The sequence below is a fragment of the Sorex fumeus genome, unplaced genomic scaffold, assembly GCF_029834395.1.
Source record: "Sorex fumeus unplaced genomic scaffold, SorFum_2.1 ptg000063l, whole genome shotgun sequence".
Taxonomy (NCBI): Eukaryota; Metazoa; Chordata; class Mammalia; order Eulipotyphla; family Soricidae; genus Sorex; species Sorex fumeus.
In genome coordinates this window covers 41687651-41707674 of record NW_026606120.1, presented here as the reverse complement: position 1 = coordinate 41707674, position 20024 = coordinate 41687651, and the positions used below count along the sequence as shown (strand labels likewise).

Genomic DNA, 20024 nt, shown 5'->3' with positions numbered 1-20024 from the left:
TTAGTGTTTTTTTATTCTTAGCCCATTTTCTAATTGGAGTGAGTTTAAAAAATGTTTTTGTTTGTTGTTTCGTTTTGTTTGTCTGTTGAATATACAAAGTAAACCTTACAGGTTTGCTGTGCTGGCCTTGAATTATGGGCAATTGAGCTTAAGCATTCCCAGCCTCCAAAGGAGAGATAGAATATTAGGGTTAGCAGGCCCTCCTTTCTCTTTCTTCCTTCTTTGACCTGTGTATTGTAGTAGGGGAAAATCCTGCAACGAATCTCAAGAGAGCATGTTTCAGTTCACCCATTGACCTGGACCTTTAATACCTTCCCTGGTTCTTTATTGCTCATCTGTAGGAGGAGGTTGTTGAACATGGTGATCTTCAACATCCTAGTTTGTTTTCTCTGCTGCCCCTGTCTCTGGGTTTGGCACATTACTGACATTTCTGAACAGTGGAAAGTCCTTCTGGAAACTTCTGCTACTTAATTCTTCCCATCATAATAGTCCCTTTAATCTACTATACTCCCTAGGTCCTATTCCTTTTTCTACCCCCACAGAGGCTATAGGTCCAGTCACAGACTAATCCCAGTGCTCATCTTCGTGAATATTTGTGGGAAGGGCAATTGTGGTTTACAAACTGTTTCAGTAGGATTTCATACATGAATGATTCCAGCAGCTCTGAGATTTTTGTCATGAAACTTTATCTAACCAACTGAGGTTCAAGAATTTAATGTGCTGGTTGGGGACCAAAAAATCCTCTTTTCCAGGACACATGCATGAGAGAGCGCATAGGCCTCCAGAGTGGAACCTTGGGGCCGTTAAAGGAGAATCTATAGAGCAAACATCACTGAAGAGGAAAGGTGACAAAGTGAGCCTCTATCTTGTCATTGTCATCTGAGACCATCAGGATCATGGCATTAATTTTAGCCATTTTAGCCCTTCGGATTTTTTGTTGTTGCATTAAAAAATACTTACGTGTGTGAATGTCATGAATAACCCTGATAGCTTTGAATATTTGAAATTTTTCAGTTTTCTGAAATCTGAAAACTGAAATCTTTCAGTTTTCTCTGACAGAGAATCTGCTGGCTGAGCAGCAGGAAGACAACTCAGGCTATGCACATACCCAATATGAACAAAACTATGTATTTGATCCCCAGCACCATGTGAACCCTCTGTGAACTTTTGGTTATACCTCTGGTGGCTCCTGAGCACCAAGAGGTCCAAGCGCTGAACCAGCAGCTGATCTGCCCATAAGGTCCAGCCTTCCTTGAAATGACTCTCATCAAAACAAGCAATCAGTTCCAGTGAAAAGTGTTTTTTATGTGCATGGGCAGCACTCTTGTCTATTCTGTTTTCATTTGCTAATTTTATCTTTGAGTTTATTAAAAATTGCATACATTCCAAAGAATTTATGTGTTTTTTTTAAATTACAAAGCTACTTTTAATACTTTGGGGTGAGCCCCACAGAAATTAAAAAACACTGGGAAGAGGTAGCCCTCTCACCGCCAGGAGTGGCACAGAGGGAGAGAGGCTACCCAAGGGGAAGGAAGCACGAAAAGGACCCGCTGCACACTCAGGGCAAAGGGAATACCATCGGTGCTGGGACCTGTGAGCACTACAGGAGGAGACGCGAGTGTGGTGGGACTGGCTCCAGTCACACAGACGAAGGGCAAGAGGGTTGGACACGAAGCCACAAAGCTAGTTGGGTTCCTCCTTCTTCTCGTTTGCCTTTTTCTGCTTCTGCTGCATGATCTCCGAGTCCCTCTGCTTGCGGGCGGCAGCAAAAAGCCCGTCATCTCCGCGCTTTCCCTTAACAGAGTCGCTCTGCTTTTTCATATTGTTCTGGGGGCGAGCTCGCGCTGGCAGCGGCTCTGGCCTGCCTCCGTTGCGTCCCCTCACTCGGGCCGATGTTCAGGAATTTGTGTTTAAACCTGTGATACATGTGACATAAAGATATCCTGTGTTCCTTTGTGTATGGCCTTCGTTTTAGAGTTTGAGTAGTTTCAGTGAGAAGAGCACTTCACTTGAGATCTGTTATCACAACTTATTTTGAAGCTTATGACCTTGCTGGCTGTCCCTTGTTACAGATAGAGATTGACCCAATGGTCTGACCTTATTAGCACCATGTTCCAGGCTCTGACATACCTGGAAGATTACTTTTGAGATTAGCCCAATGCCTTCTAAATCTGTGGATGGTCCAATTATACTTCCAAACGGAGTACTCCCTATAAAAAAAAAGAAAGAAAAATGTCAGTACTTCCCAGGAGAAAGGCTGAAGGAGATTCATCACCAAGTCTCTCACAAGGCTCTGACAGGTAAGCAGGAGCATATTTTTGTCAAATGAATGGGGTTTCTCTGCACAAAAACCGGGAGCTCATTGCAGTCAAACCAGATGAGGAAAGTGTTTCTTCAGGTTCACTGGTGGTTGCATTCCATGGGTAAAATCTCTTTGAATGTCTTCTAGGAGTTAGGCATTAGACAAAGAACAAAGAATTTGCCACCAATACTAGCACAGTCCCCTGATCTTGTGCAGCTTAAAGTCTGAAGAAGAGGTAATAGCCACACAAGCAATGAGATCAAGGAAGAGCATCGTGTGCTGTAGAGTCCAATCGAAAGGTTCCCAAATTGGTCTGGAGAGATCCAGGAAGGGTTTATAGAAAAAAGTGACATCGAAGTTGAAACTTAGAAGATGTTTAAAAATTAGGCAGATGATGAGGAAGATAAAGAAGGGGAATGTAAGTATTCCCATTGAAAGCTGAAGGGACAAGTGGTAACTGGTGCCAGCCTGGAAACCAAATTGCTTATATATGTCTTGTTTTCACTAGCAACACGTGACAAAGAAGGAAAAATGAAATTTTCCCTCTTGGAAAGAGGGACCACAACAAGGAGAACACTGTCGATATCATAGCAAGAAAAATGTCATGGATATTTTTTAGCAAGAGAGTAAGGTGAGCACTTTTATTGAAAGCATCCTATAAAGACAGAGGCCAGGCAGCTGCTGGGTTTTCCTCTTTTGCTTATACCACCATCCCCCATCACTTACAACACTATGTGGAGGAGTTTCCCCCCATACTCAGACATTATGTCATGTCACAACTTGGAGCTAGCAAGAGACTGCCCACTCAACTGCTTAGTACAAGTTCAGGTTGTCACCTGCACTCCTGATGGATTAATTGAACGTAGGTTGGTGGTTTACATGACCCCCACCTCTGATATGATTAATTTGTGGGAGTGACTCACAAAACTCCAGATAATATCCACTTACCTGTATCAGTTTGTTAACTCATAAATGCTATAAATTAATATCACAAAAAATCAGATGAAGAGCCATAGGAAAAGCACATAAGCTAAGGTCTAGTTGGTTCCTCAGTGAAGCAGCTTCTGTCATCATGGAACTAGGTATAACATCCTCTGGGGAAATGGATTTGTTCACCAAAATGAAAACTCTGAAAGCCTCTTATTTTGGGATTTTTCTAGAAACCTCTTCAGTGTAGGTATCACTGTAGCACTGTCCTCCCGTTATTCCTCGATTTGCTTGAGCGGGCACCAGTGACATCTCCATTTTGAGACTTGTTGTTATTGTTTTTGGCATATTGAATACACCACAGGGAGCTTGGAAGTCTCTGGTGTGTGGGCTGGATACTCTCGGTAGCTTACCTGGCTCTCCTAGAGGGATGAAGGAATCAAACCTGGGTTGGCCGCATGCAAGGCAAACACCCTACCCGCTGTGTTATTGCTCCAGTGTAGGTATGATATGATTATTATCCATTTCTAATCCTCTCCCCTCTCTGGAGAAAGGAAAATAGGGATGAAAATTCTAAGCTTCTATTTATGACATTTTTTTGCTGATGACCAGGCCTAACTGTAGTACCTACCCAAAGTCATTAGATGTTCCCTGTGCTCTTATCACTTTGGAATTTACCAGTGTTTTTGCACTTCTGGGTTAGGATTGGGAGTGAAGATCAAATGGATCTTTTTAATACTAATCAAAATATCACCTCTGGTTATGAATAGAAAATGGACTGTGAGGAGCCAAGGTAGAACTTGTGGATCAGGCAGAAGACAAACATTGGATGGTGTTAGACTAAGGTGGAACTATGGGACTGATCAAGTACTACCACCAACCCTACTATTGATCCTATAGGTTCGATAATACCTCAGAAGAAATTGTACTGGACTTGCTAATTTCTTTTTTTAATATTTTTAAATTTATTTTTTTATTGAATGACCGTGAGGTACAGTTACAAAACTTTCAAATTTGAGTTTTAGTGATACAATGATTGAACACCCATCCTTCCACCAGTGCACATTTTCCACTACCAATGTCCCAAGTATCCCTCCCACCAATCCCACTCCTGCCTCTATGGCAGGCAATTTCTCTCTTAGTCTCTCTCTACTTATGGTTTGCAATACAGACAATGAGAGACCATCAAGTTTGGTCCTTTATGTACTTTCAACACACATCTGCCATCCTGAGCGATAGTTCCAACCATTATTGACTTGGTGATCCCTTCTTTATTCCAGCTGCCTTCTCCCCCAGTTCATAAGTCAGGCTTCCAACTGTCTAGCAATTTTCCTGGCCTTTTTCTGTACTGTCCTTGGGTGTTAGTCTCATAGTGTGATATTTTATATTCCACAAATGAGTGCAGTCATTCTTTGTCTGGCCCTCTATTTCTGACTCATTTCACTTAGCATTATACTCTCCATGACCATACACTTATTTTTATCTAGTAATGTTTTTAATTGAATCATCGTGAGCTGCACTTAAAAAGTTTTCATGTTTGAGTTTCAGTCATACAATTATCAAACATCCATCCTTCCCCCAGTGTGCATTTTCCACTACCAATGTCCCCAGTATCCCTCCCCTCCCCTGTCCCACCCCTCCCCATGCCTCTATGGCAGACAGTTTCCCTCTTATGCTCTCTCTACTTATGGGCATTATGGTTTGCAATACAGATAATGAGAGGTCATCATGTTTGGTCCTCTATCTACTTTCAGCACACATCTCCCATCCTTGTCAGAGAGGTTGTCTGGCATTTCATTACTGGTTGGGTATTCTGGAATAATTTCTTCACTAACTAATCTTGGTGGCCCTCTGCATTGCTTTATCATTGTGATCTGTGCGGTTTAGACTTTCATGCTCACTGTTATTGTTGTGCTTTTGGTGTAATATTAATTGAGGTGGGTCTAATGAATTATTGGCCTGTGTTTTTGGTGATCAGGCTTCCCTAGTGAAAGTTCCACAAAAGAGACTAATTTATGTTTTTTATGGGATATGGAGGGAGGGAATAACTTGCAGCCGCATTAGCAGCCGCGGCTCTGGACACTACCTCACAGGGGCTCTGTCCTGGATTGGGAGAGATGGAGTCCTTGGAGTTTGAATCTCAATAGTGGCAGTGGCAGCCTGCCCTGACTATCCACTTATAAGCAAATTTCATCTTCCCTAACTGCTGCATAGTATTCCATTGTGTAGATGTACCAAGTTTCTTTTTTTTTCTTTCTTTTTCTAATTTTTTTTTTCATTAGTGAAACACCATGAGGTACAGTTGTAGACTTACAAATTTTTGTGGTTGGGTTTTGATTATACAATGATCAAATACTCATCCCTCCACCACTGCCCATTTTCCATCACCATGGATCCCAGTATCCCTCCCACCCCGATCCCCCCCATCCCATCCTGCCTCTGTAGCAGGGCATTCCCTTTTGTTCTCTCTCTCCTTTTGGGTGTTGTGGTCTGCAAAAGAGGCATCGATTGGCAATCATATTTGGTCCATAGTCTACTTTCAACATGAATCTCCCATCCTGGGAGGATCCTCCAAACACCCTTTATTTGGTGCTCCCTTCTCTATCTGAGCTGCCCTTTTCCCTAGAATGCCCGTCTGGCCTCTAAGCCATGGAGTAATCCTCCTGGTAATGATCTTGGCTATTCTTGGGTATTAATCTCCTATTTTGTTACTTTATGTACCCCAAATGAAGGCAATCTTTTTATATCTATCCCTCTCTTTCTGACTCATTTCGCTTAGCATGATGCTTTCCATGTAGTACCACTTGTATGTAAATTTCATGACTTCATCTTTTCTAACAGCTACATAGTACTCCATTATGTAGATGTACCAGTTTCTTTAACCAGTCATCTGTTCTTGGGCACTCAGGTTTTTGCCAGATTCTGGCTATTGTAAAGAGTGCTGCAATGAACAAACAAGTGCAGATGTCACTTCGACTATACATTTTTGCCTCTCTGGGATATATTCCCAGGAGTGGTATTGCTGGGTCAAATGGGAGCTCAATTTCTAATTTTTTGAGAATCGTCCATACTGTTTTCCAGAAGGGCTGAACCAGTCGGCATTCCCACCAGCAGTGAAGGAGTGTCCCTTTCTCGCCACATCCGCGCCAGCATCGGTTGCTTTTGTTCTTTTAGATGTGGGCCAGTCTCTGAGGTGTGAGTTGGTATCTCATTGTGGTTTTGATCTGCATCTCCCTGATGATTAATGATGTAGAGCATTTTCTCATGTGCCTTTTTGCCATTCGGTTTTCTTCTTTGAGAAAGTTTCTGTTCATTTCCTCGCCCCATTTTTTATGGGTTTGGATGTTTTCTTCTTGTGGAGTTCAACCAGTACTTTATATATCCTTGATATCAACCCCTTGTCAGATGTGTATTCGGTGAATATCCTTTCCCATTCTGTAGACTGTCTTTGTATTTTGGTCACTATTTCTTTTGAGGTGCAGAAGCTTCTTAGTTTAAGATAGTCCCATTTATCTATCTCTATTTTCACTTGCTCAGCCAGTGGCGTGACATCTTTGAAGATACCATTAGCTTCAATGTCATGAAGGGTTTTGCCAACTCTTTCTTCAATGTACCTTATGGATTCCGGTCTGATGTTGAGGTCTTTAATCCATTTTGATCTTACTTTGTACCAAGTTTCTTTAGCCAGTCTTCTGTCCTCAGGCACTCACTCAGGTTGTTTCCAGATTCTAGCTATTGTGAACAGTGCTTCCATGAACATACAGGTTCAGATGTCATTTATACTGTGCTTTTTTGCACTCTCGGGATATATTCCCAGAAGTGGTATTACTGGGTCAAATGGGAGCTCAATTTCTATTTTTTTGAGAAACTTCCATTATGTTTTCCAAAAAGGCTGGACCGGCCAGCATTTCTACCAATTCCCACCAACAATGAAGGAGAGTCCCTTTCTCCCCACATTCACGCCAACACTGGTTGATTTTGTGTTTTTGGATGTGTGCCAGTCGCTGTTGTGTGCGATGGATATTTCATTGTTGTTTTGATCTGCATCTCCCTGATGATTAGTGATGAAGAGCATTTTTTCATGTGCCTTTTGGCCATTTGGATTTTTTCTTTGAGAAAATTTCTGTTCATTACATTGCCCCATTTTCTGATGGGGTTGGATGTTTTCTTCTTGTAGAGTTCAACCAGTGCCTTGTATATCCTTGGAATTAACCCTTTATGAGAAGGGTATTGGAAAAGTGAATATCCTTTCCCATTCTGTAGGCTATCTTTGTACCCTGGTCACTATATCTTTTGAGGTGCAGAAGCTTCTTAGTTTATTTATTTATTAATTTATCTCTGGGCCTGCTCGAGCAATTTATCTCTGTTTCCACTTGCTTGGTCAGTGGCATTTCATCTTCGAAGATACCTTTAGCGTCAATGTTGTGAAGGGTTTTGCTGACATTTTCTTCTATATACCTTATGGATTCTGGTCTGATGTTGAGGTCTTTAATCCATTTTGATCTGACTTTTGTGCATGGCGTTTAGTTCTGAGCCTGTTTTTTGTTTTGTTTTGTTTTACTTTTTGCATGTAACTGTCCAGTTTTGCCAGCACCGTTTGTTAAAGAGGCTTTCCTTGCTCCACTTTATATTTCTTACTCCCTTATCAAAGATTAGATGATCATATCTTTGAGGGTGTGTGTAAATATATTCAACCGTGTTTTATTGGTCTATGGATCTGTCTTTGTTCTAGTACCATGCTGTTTTAATTATTACTGCTTTGTATTAGAGTTTGAGGTTGGGGAAGGTGATGCCTCCCATCCTTTTCCCCAAGAATTTCTTTAGCTGTTTGTGGGGGCTTTTTATTACATATGAATTTCAGGAGCATTTGATCAATTTCTTTGAAGAATGTCATGCATATCCTTATAAGGATCACAGTATATCTGTATAATGCTTTGGCGAGTATTGACATTTTGACAATGTTAATTCTCCCAATCCATGAGAAGGGGATGCGTTTCCATTTCCTTCTATCCTCTTTTATTTCTTGAAGAAGTGTTTTGTAGTTTTCTTTGTAGAGGTCCTTTAGCTCCTTAGGTAAGCTGGTATGGAGGTACTTGATTTTCTAAGGTATGATTGTGAATGGAATTGTTGTTTTAAATATCACTTTCTTCTCTCTCATTATTTGTATATATGAAAACTATGGACTTGGTGATTTCTTAAAAGAGTGACATTGAAGCAGTAGAAAAATTCAGGTTTGAACCACTATGTGTCATTCCTTGGGACAGTAAAATTGGTAGGAACTGTATTTTAAGTGAAAATTCTGAGTTCTAGTTAACTCAGTGGTCTGAGTGTATGGTTTTTTATAGGAGACTCAAATTCAGTTCCCCAGCACCATTTTCATCCATGAGCACAGAGTCATTAGTAGCTCTTGAGCACTGTGAAATGTGGTCAAAACATTTTTAAAGAGATAAATTTCTGAGCAGTCATAAAATGGATCTGTTAAATAAAGGTTAGTAGAGAAAGCAGAATCCTGACTAAAGGCAAATAAATATGAAGTTGCAAAGGTGTTAAAAAATTGAAAAAGCAAACAGGGAAAGGTAAATCTACCCAGAGTTTGGCAGCTTTGGAAGGCACATATTGACCTATGATGATTAGGATATGGAGATTGGGATTGGTCTCTAATTGTGGGAGCCAGGATCCTCATCAGATGCTGTAAACTTGATCAACCAACGCAACTGGGACTCCCTATGGAAACTGGGAGCTCAGTGTATGTTGTCAGATAGGATATGGAACCACAGAGGAAATTGCAAGAACTGGTAAGGAAACGCCTAAGGTGAGAGTGAAAGAATAGTGCCAAAATCTCCACAGTCCTATTCTCTTCTCATACGATCTTCTAGGAGTTACTGGTGTGATGTTTCCATTAGCATGATATAAATGGATGACATTGGCAAGAGATCCAGAAAATACACTTTGCAGAGAACAATGATCACCCCAGCACCACTGCTATCAACCCCACTCCACCCTGTGATAGAGAAACGAACAGGAAAAAGACACAGAATTCACTTCAAAGAAATCAGGTTTTTCTAACTAGTTTCTTAACCAGAAAGAGATATAATGAATTCTGCCATTGGTTGTAAAATGTGTGATCCAGATGATGATGATAATTCAATTATACAAGAACTTGTTTGTATAAAATTGCCAAATAGTTTTGGCTTTGGGGACAGGCCGAGATATGCTCAGGACTTATTTCTAGCTCATTATCCATATGGGGTGCTGGAGATCCCACTCGGGTTGGCCACATGAAAGGCAAATTTTTCACCAACATTTATAAAAAGATTTTGCTTTGAGTGTTGATGTACTTAGAGATATAGTATGGGAGGAGGATTGTGTAGGGCACCAGGGAACTAGCAAGGCAAAATGAGTGATGAAACAGGAGGAATAGACATATGTTACTCAGGGAAATGGATATGATGGTGAGTTCCTCAGATCAGTTATGCTCTTGGTTAGATTCATCTGTTGGCACAATCTCATCTTTTACTTGTCTATTTAACCCTTTGGCTTTTTTATAGTTTCATGTTAGGGATCCCTCCATGATTAAAGCAAAGGTACTTGGGAAGAGACGGTGCTAATTTACAAGGGGAGCTCAATGTGCGGGACAGATTGTCTGGAAGCCGAAGACTGAGATGGTCCTTGGCCATCTCAGGGTTAATCTAATACATGATCAACTTCTGCTCTTGAGGAGAGAAAGGTAGCCTTGTAAGACAGTCTATCATACCCCATCCATGGGCTCAGAGAGATTGGGCCAGAGAGTCTTCCTTCAGGTCAGGAGAAAACAGCAGGAAAAGAACTGAGATCCCAGAGATCCTCTAACTGGGGAGTAATTCAAGTTCTGAACCCACTGTTATTGAGAAATGACTGGAGACAGGGGTCTCCCATTTCTTGAGGTCCCTGTAATATAAGGAAGACTATGAGGAGACCTCGTAACTCTGCTGGAAATGGGAAGGAAAGAAAAGGTAGGGCAGCTGGATATCTTCTGAAACCTATCCTGGTCCCTGGGTTCAATGAAATCACATGGGCTGAATGAATTCTCCCCAGTCTGCATCTTCAAGATTGAAATAATATCCCCCACCCCATGCTTCAAGGTTAATGGTATATATTCCACTACACTACCAAATCAGGGGCAATAAGCAACTATCTCATTTCCATTAGGTTGGAAGTTACACTATTTGGTGTAATAGGTCTGTTCTGGTACAAGTAAATTGACTTGTCTGACCCAAGATCTCATGGACCTGTTTGGTAGGTTTTGATGTTGTCTCTCTTTCTGGTTGTGAAGCACCGTCATCTCTTCTTTGTTCAGGGAACATGAATAGTGAGTTCTCCACTGTCTTTTTTTATTTGAGGACAATAATCACATTGGACTGAGGTCTCCCCTCATGAGCTCATTTAATTTTAATAACTTTCTCAGAAGTTCCATCTCTAAAGATAGTCACAGTGGGATTAGTACTTCAACATGTGAATCTGTCAAGGAGGTATGAACATTCGGTCTGTAGCACCTTATTTTGACTTGATGGTAAGATTAGTCAAGTCCAGAAGGCTGCCTTCCCCACACCTACTCCTTCTCCCGTGATCATTCTGGAAAATAAGATGTGTCTCCTTACTGCAGAGAGACACACAATATTGAAATTGCTCCCCTAATCTTTATGCGATTGCCTTCTTCCTGATAGAAATATTGCCTCTTGCTGAGTATTTATTGTCTGCTTCTTTCCAAAGTATTGACTTTATGTAACAGTTTGATATACATCAAATCCTTTACGGATTTAATAAACTCCTCTGGTCAGCCTTCTGTTGTGAACACAATGAGATTTATGGTCGTCTTGGTGTAAAACCCTTTTTCCTTGAAATTTTCTACTTCCAGATATCAAAAGATAAGAAGGAAAGCATTTATCATCTTGGAAATCGTACCCCATGTCTGCCTGCTGGGTATTAGTCAGAAATGACTAGTGGATAAAGGACTAAAATATGACAAATGCTTGACTGTTGAACAGCTGAGGCTGGGAGAAGAGTGGGACTTAAAATAAATTCCTTCTCTTCCCTTCAAAAAAGATTTTCCTTTGAAATTAATCATCAGAGTATCAGGGGCAGAGAGCAGCCTAATTTGAGTTGGATGCATAACCCTGGGAGACTTTCACCGAATGGCTAATAATTTGAGTTAATTTGGGACACATTTAGCAAGTATTTGTTTTGTGATAGGTGAGGGCTACCCACCTGAAAACTGAGGCTAGGGTGTAGCAGGAAGTGGGGAAGCACCTGGGCATAAACTCACTCTTCTTATGGGTGCTCCAGATCATCCTTCCACGTCTGTCATCTTGGAGGTTCTTACACCAGTACAGTGATTCCTCATAGATATCATAAGTTCCAATCCACACCATGTGTTTCTACATTTAATGTTCTGTAGAGTGAAAAAGAGTAATGTCTTAAAAGTATTAAAATTTTAATTTCAAAAAATATGGCTTGATAAAAACTACCAGCCATCAATCCAGTCTTCAAAAAATCATAAAGCTTTTTTTGCTATAAACCTTTGATTTTAAACAACAAACTTGTCATATGTCGAGTACAGTAAAGTAGAGCATAATAGATGAGGTGTGGCTATTTATAATGCCCACTCCCCTTAGATTAAATAGGAGTAAGTTTAGACAGATAGATCTCTTTAGCACCTAGAGAAGGCATGATGGAAGGACTAACTGTCAAGTGAATAATCAAGTGAAAAAATGAATCTTGCTTCTATTGTTTGAAAAAAGTAATATCAGGAGCAGGAGACCATACAGGAAGGAACTTAAATAGATGTGTATTCATAGTTTCCTATGATCTCAAAAGAAACGTTCTGTGGGTGAAAGAAAGAGTATAGCAAGTAGGGTGCTTTTGCTATAAGTGAACGACTTGGTTTTGATCCCCAGCACCATATATGGTCTCCCAAGCTCCATCAGAAGTGATCCCTGAATGCAGAATATGAGTACCATTAGTTGTGGCTCCAAAACAATCTGAAAAAAAATGAAAGAAAGAAAAGAAACTTTCTAGAAGGAAATACAACCTTAATGTTGTGCTACTGGAGATCAAGAGGGAGAAGAATCCTAAGTGTTCCAGGTTTGTTATGGAGAAGAAATAGGAAAGAGATTTATTGAATCTCAAAGCCTCCCATTAAAATTAAATGCAGTGAGAAGAGTGGGTTTCTACATTTAATTGTCTTCTCACAGTAACTGTGTGTCAGTCTCTTTTAAGAGCCTATTAATACTGTGATTTAGTGTGGCCAGCATGGAAGGATCGACAGCCAGTGTGGATTTTTTTCTTTGCTCATTGACTATCTGTCATCTGGCATGAGTGTTCGGGTGGATTTCTCCTTGAACACTCTAAATACCCCCAAATTAGGAAGTTTTTATAGTCAGTTTAATGAAAAAAATGCCTACACATCAGTTAACAAAAATGGGGTCTATGACACTGTATGTTATGATTTTAATTATGGCTAAAAATACCCAGGCTTAATGGAAGGGCATTGAAGAAGCCAAGTCCTATATAGCAAGATGATTCAGGTAGACTTTTTAGGGAACTGGAGCTGCTTCCAAGTAATAAAGTGATTTAGTCATGTGGCCCCTAACCCTACCAAGCAATGCACCTATGTACATTTGATGGATCACTGGGTTTTGCCTTATCCCAATTCTCTCCCCTATCAAAGGCCTCTTACAAACTCTGGCTTGTCCTGTGTTTAGGTAGGATCTCCAGCAAGACAGACTTCATTAGAAAAGGGGTTATCTGCAGCCTCTGGCTGCTGGTAGGTTCTTCTTCCCCACAAAACTCTGAAGCTGCTGGAGTCTGATATGGGAAAATGGCATGAGTTAGCAGGGAGCCCGAGGCACCCCTGCCTCTACAACTGTCACCCTGAGGTCTTAAATCTATCTCTGGCCCAAACTCTGTGCTTGAGTTTCATGCATTCATTTCCTCCATACGTTTATTCATTCAGCCCCTTAGCACTATGAACACCATGAATAAACTCCTATGCTGGGTTCAAAGACACGCTGAGGGCAGGTTAGCATTTGTTTTTCAGAAGCTAATGAGCTGGTGTGGCAGACAGCTTGGGAAAACATGAGCCCAGTCAATAACAACTCTTTCATGTCCAGGAAAATTCTGGGGCTTTGCTTTGACTCAAATGTTTCTTTTAAGGGAGAAAGGGTAAGGTGGGAAGAGAGATAAGGTTGCAGATTTAAATCCTTAAGGAATTTGTACCTAAAAACTGTACCTGCCTACAGTTTCAGTTTCAAATTTTATCTAAGTACCTGAGAACTGCAAGTTTGTTTTATTTTATTTTACTTCATTTTGTCTAAGGATAATGAGGTAGTGACCCTATCTATTATGTAACTTTATGGTTTGGGCCATTTTTTGTTTGTTTTTGTCATTGCTCTTGCCTTTGTAGAAACTTAAACTGAATGTATTATAGTATAAGCATTTCAAACACTGACTGTGTTTGTGGGGAGGGGCTTTACAAGCAGTAGCTGAGGGCCTAGGGCTTACTTCCTGAGACACTTGGCCCAGGTGACCATGCTAGGGCCTGAGAATGTGGTGCTGCTCTGGCCCTATGCTGCCAGGACCATGCAGGCCATATTTGGCAATGCCAGAAATTCTGGGCTTGCCATACAGTACTGGAAATTGAAACAGTCTCAGCGAAAACAAACTCCCCTAGCTGCTCTGTTATTTTCCCACGCCCTCAACTCTTAGACTTTAAAAAAAATCTTTGCTTTAAAATTATGATAGCAATATATAAGGAAAACACTGGAGCAAACTGTTAAAAATTATTTTCAAATAATTTTTAAAGCATTTTCAAAGAGAAATGTCTCCTACCGTATTTGATACCTCTACTCTGCCCTTAATCGCATTGTGGTAACTACTCTCAGACTATCATGATTTCACTGAGATTGCCAAAACAAATCTCAGGCAGGCATTGAAAAATGCATTGAAATCACTAGTTTCCCAGGAAGCACTATATTCATTTATCAAGAGATCATGAGCTTGTTCATTTCATTCTCTGCCTCCTTCACAAGACTAAATGTTATTACTTTTTAAAAATTTTCCCAGTAATCATAAATAGAAAATGTCTTATTTTCATTTTTCAAATTTTCAGATATATTGATTAGTATTTGTTGTTCATTGGCCATTGTTTATTGACCATTGCAATTTCCCTTCCTTATTCTTCTGTAAATTAATTTTAATCAATAGATTTTCTTTGTCTCAGTATAATTTTTTTTCTCACTTATAGATGCATAAGAGTTCCTCCTACATTAGCCATGCTGATTTTCAAAAATTAACTCATGGGATCAAAGAGAGTATATGTTGGGTAAATTACTTGCCCTGCATGCAATCAACACACAGGTTCGATCCCCAACACCCCATACAGCTCCACCCAAATCCTGCCAGGAGTCATCCCTGAGTGCAGAACCAGAAGTAAGCCCTAAACACTGCTGGGTGTGGTCCCAAACTAAGGAAAATTAACTGAGTTATTATTATTATCAGAGACTATAAAACCCAGCTCCTGGAAGAGAACAGCGCAGTCTCCTGCCCCCGCGCCTGGCTGTCCACACCAGCTTCCCTTGGAGGGGAGCAGGTTGAGTTTTCCTCCCCGCCCCGAACAGAGCTCCGACAGCCAAACACCTCCGGAACCAGCCACCACCATGCTGAGATCACTCTCCGCACACATGAAGATAGCAGCAGAGGAACAAAGGCACGTGGATCCCACGGCTGAGATCTCCAAGCCTACTTGGATCCGGGCTGAGCATCCTCCACCCAGATCCTCCAAATTCCAGTAGTCGGGGGTCACAGCCACCAACTGGACCCCTGGCGCCGTGTAATACCATCAACGGCCAAGACTCAGAGACTATAAAACCCAGCTGCCGGAAGCACGTGGCCTCATTTCTACTTTGGACAAGCTGGTAGGCTACCAAATGTAACCTGCCCACACGGCAGACTCTGGCTAACTCCTCATGGCATACCCCCTATGCCAAATACCAGTAACAATGATGGGTCTCATTCTCCTAACTCTGAAAGAGCCTTGAATATGGCACTTTTAAAAAAATCTCAGGGCTAGGATGAAGGAGACGTTACTGGGGCTTGCTCGAGGTAATCGACGAATAACAGAATGGTTGTGATTGTGATTGTGATTATTAGACAATTTTTACTGCCTTTGCAATAGACATTATGATTTTTGAAGAAATAATAACATAAGTTTTCTTACACAGGAAAGCATTTACACTGTATCAAATTAAAAAAGCTGAAAACTCATTTTCATAGCATAATCTCAGATATAGAAGCAATGTCTGAAGAAAAATGCACAAAAAGGAAAAATGTCTGAAACACAATATACTATAATATGGTGATCCTTCTGAGTACTAGGTACCTTTTTTTTCTTCACGCAATTTGAACCTATTATGTCTGTTGCAAATATGCTCTCATTCAGGTGTTTAGTTTTTGAGTTTTATTTTTATCTTTTGCTATGCCAATAGTTTCAATATAACTGTAGTTAACTGTATTAGTCTCTGTCTCTTTATTTTAAGCCTTTGGTTTTGTATATTGCTTAGAAATGCACTTTCATCCAAAGATAATAAAATTATCCTGTTAATTTTTCTTTTTTTATTTGATTGCTACTTGGGTTGCTTTAAAATTTTGGTTTCTTTATTCATTGGAGATTTATATTTATTTAAGCTGTGAGAAAAGAATGTAAAATTTATTTCCTTCCAAATAGATAAAAAAAAATTCACCAGGCAGTTTATTGACTAGCTCATCCTTTTGTTGACCTTGGCTTAGAATACCTCCTTTATTGTCTGGAATTAGAAACTGAGGCTCTTCCTAAGTTTTCCATTCTGTCCTATTGATTAGTTGGTTCATTAATGTGCTAATGTGTTTCAATTATTTTTGTAACTTCATAGTACACTTCTAAAGAGCAAAGCTGAGTCAATCCCTGTATAAAATTTTTGGTGAAAATGTTGGAAGGAGGAATCTAGAGTAAGACTAACAGAAAGTACTTAAGAATAATCTTGTGAGAATGGTACGACCAATAGATGAGGTAGGGAAAGAACATACAGAGGCTTTAGGAGTATGGTGGGCCAGTTCACAGGTCTATGTCTCCTTATTATGCCTTGTAGCCAATATTACAAACAATTCTTGTTGCTTATATCAATCATTTCATGTAAATCTCAAATTGTCATATGAGGGAGTTTTTTTTTTTATTAAAGTTGACTACCTAAGACTTTCTGCTCCAATTCCCAGTGTTAAAGAAAAAGAAAACCTATATGCATGGTCAAATATTACAGGCATATCCCTATCGTTTTTAAAGAAACATGAAATGCTAGGGTTCTGGAGACAATCTCTGGGGCAAACATGACTCAACCTGCTTGTTACAGGAGGGTCAGAAGTACACCTCCCTGAGAAAACTGAAAATTGGAAATCTACTTCCTGTCAACCAATGTCTACACCAGTTGTCCAAAGGTAGGACCTAGAGGTCATGGGGGAGGCCACTGATGGATCAGTAGTTGGGTTTAAAATCAAGAGGTACGAGCCGGTTTTCAACCCCTGAGCTGCGCGGGACGGGCACGGAGGCCCAGCTCTGGGCAACAAAGCTGAACGGCTCCAATTTCAAACAGGTACAGCCCACCTCCAAGGGCCTGGGACCCTTTCTGGGCATGCGCACGTAGATCCAGCCCCTAGACAGCCAGTTTTCAACCCCTGAGCTGCGCGGGACGGGCATGGAGGCCCAGCTCTGGGCAACAAAGCTGAACAGCTCCAATTCCAAACAGGAGACGTTCCCAACTCCTCGCCAGTGCCAGGGACTCTTTCCGGAGCCGCGGCCGCTAATGCGGCCGCGAAATATTTTCCCACTACACATGCCTTAGGAACCATAAGCTACCTTCTTAGATGGAAATTTCTCTAGTTTAGCTCAGCCACTAGAAACACAGTAGCCAATAACTCATAAGCCTATCTTAACTCACACTGCATATCAAGCAGAATAGTAACAGTGAACGTGAAGGACTAAACCACACCTCTCACAATGGTAAAGCAACGCAAAAGCCCACCAAACTTTCATATTGAAGAGTCTAGCCCAGATGACACCAACAGTACTGTAGTGTTAGACAACCTCTCTGACAAGGAATTCAGGAGGGAGCTACTTAGGATGCTTAGGGAATTAAAAGAAACAATGGAAAGCAATGCCAATAGAAGACAAGAGGATCTGAAGGCAGAAATGAGGAAAATGCAATCAGAAATATCAGACCTGAAAAATCTCGTAGGCGAATTGAAAAGCTCAGTGGAAGGCCTCAGCAGCAGAGTAACAGCTGCTGAGAACAGAATCAGTGAACTCGAAGATGAAGTTCAGAGACTCTCCAGAAAAGAGCAGAAAATGGAAAAGAGACTCACAATTCGGGAACAGATGGCAAGAGAAGATCGCGATGAAGCCAAGAGGGGTAACATAAGAATTATTGGAGTCCCAGAGGTACAGGAAGAAAACCTCGATGAAGAAGAAACTGTCAAAGAAATCATTGCTACAACATTTCCAGAGCTGAAGAAAACTTGTGACCACATTCAGGAGGCCCGAAGGGTACCAGCTAGAAGAAATCCGAATAAAAATACCCCAAGACACATTCTGATCAAAATGACCAAAACCTTAGACAGAGACAAAATTCTGAAAGCAGCAAGATCGAAGAAAGAAATCTCTTACAAAGGAGCATCCTTAAAATTCACAGCTGATTTTTCTGATGAAACCCTCATGGCCCGAAAACAGTGGTGGGACATAGTGAAAAAACTCAATGAAATAAATGCCTCTCCAAAAATACTTTACCCAGTGAGACTCTCATTCATAATAGAAGGAACAACACACAGTTTCACAGACAAACAACAGCTCAGGAACTTCATAGACTCAAAACCATGGTTACAAGAACAACTAAATGGGCTACTTTAAGGCAAGAAAGGCCCCTCAAACACACCAAATTTTAACAGAACAATGGGACAAAATCCCATAACAATAATCTCTCTCAATGTCAATGGGCTAAATGCACCAATTAAAAGACATAGAGTGGCAGGATGGATTAGAAAATTGAACCCAACATTCTGCTGCCTGCAAGAAACGCATCTCAATAGTCAAAGCAAACACCGACTCAGAGTCAAAGGCTGGAAAACAATCCTACAGGCAAACAGCTCCCAGAAAAAAGCTGGGGTAGCCATCCTTATATCAGACCACATGGATTTCAGAGTGAGGAAGGTCATAAGAGACAGTGAAGGCCATTTCTTATTGATCAAAGGATCTGTACAACAGGAAGAACTTACAATAATAAATGTATATGCACCTAATGAGAGACCAGCAAAGTACTTAAAACAACTACTCATAGATTTGGAAAAAGACATCAATAGCAACACAATACTAGTGGGAGACTTCAACACTGCTTTGTCACCTCTTGATAGATCAACCAGACTCAAGCTTAGCAAGGACATACTTCATCTGAGGGAAACAATGGAAGAAAGGGACTTAGTAGATATATACAGGACACTTCATCCACAAAAAGCTGAATACACATTCTTCTCAAGCGTCCATGGAACATTCTCCAAGATAGACCACATGCTGAGCCACAAAACATGCCTCCATAAAATTAAGAAGATAGAGATTGTATCAACAATCTTCTCAGACCATAATGCGCTGAAATTAGAAGTAAATCACACGCAAAAACAGAAAACTAAATCAAACACCTGGAAATTAAACAGTGCACTATTGAACAACGAGTGGATTAGACAGGAAATCAAAGAGGAAATCAAAAGATTCCTAGAAACGAATGAAAATGAGAACACGAGTTACCAAAACTTATGGGACACAGCAAAGGCTGTGTTAAGAGGAAAGTTTATAGCTCTACAAGCATTCCTCAGGAAGGAGCAGCGAACACACATAAGTAACCTAACCTCACAGCTTAAGAGCTTGGAGAAGGACCAAAAAAAGGAGCACAACCCGAACATGAGAAAGGAAATAATAAAACTCAGAGCAGAGATTAATGAGATGGAAACCCAAAAAACAATCCAAAAGATCAATGAAAACAAAAGCTGGTTCTTTGAGAAAATTAACAAGATTGATAAGCCGCTAGCAAAACTCACAAAGAAAGGGAGAGAGAAAACCCTAATAAACCGAATCAGAAATGAAAAGGGGTTCATTACAACAGAAACTACAGAAATTCAGAGGATCCTCAGGGAGTACTTTGAGAAGCTTTATGCCACGGAACATCAAAACCTCGAGGAAATGGATAAATTCCTAGACTCCTACAGACTCCCAAGGCTGAACCAAGAAGACCTGGAATACCTGAACAGACCTATCACCATCAAGGAAATTGAACTGGTAATAAAAAGTCTACCCAAGCACAAAAGTCCTGGCCCGGATGGATTCACTAGTGAATTCTTCCAAATCTTTAAAGAGGACTTACTCCCAATGCTCTTTAAGCTTTTCCACGAAATTGAAATATCAAAAACACTTCCAAACAGTTTCTACGAAGCAAATATCACACTGACACCAAAAGCATACAGAGATACCACAAAGAAAGAGAATTACAGGCCGATATCCTTGATGAACACAGATGCAAAGATCCTCAACAAACTACTAGCAAATAGAATCCAACTACTCATCAAAAAGATCATACACCATGACCAAGTAGGATTCATCCCAGGGATGCAAGGATAGTTTAACATTCGAAAATCAATCAACATAATCCATCATATCAACAAAAGAAAAGATAAAAAGCATATGATTATA

General features: G+C 40.5%; 1 protein-coding gene across 1 annotated transcript; it reads right to left on the bottom strand.

The window, feature by feature from the left end:
• Positions 1 to 1553: 1553 nt before the first annotated feature.
• LOC130035960 (small EDRK-rich factor 2-like) lies at positions 1554 to 1828 on the bottom strand. The gene has a single exon (XM_056127905.1). It carries the CDS (start codon positions 1819 to 1821, stop codon positions 1684 to 1686), a length of 138 nt encoding a protein of 45 aa, XP_055983880.1. The 5' UTR covers positions 1822 to 1828; the 3' UTR covers positions 1554 to 1683.
• Between the last annotated feature and the right edge of the window lie 18196 nt (positions 1829 to 20024).

What these genes read in the sequence shown, in the direction of transcription:
- LOC130035960 (XM_056127905.1), bottom strand. Translation starts at nt 1,821, where the DNA reads ATGAAAAAGCAGAGCGACTCTGTTAAGGGAAAGCGCGGAGATGACGGG.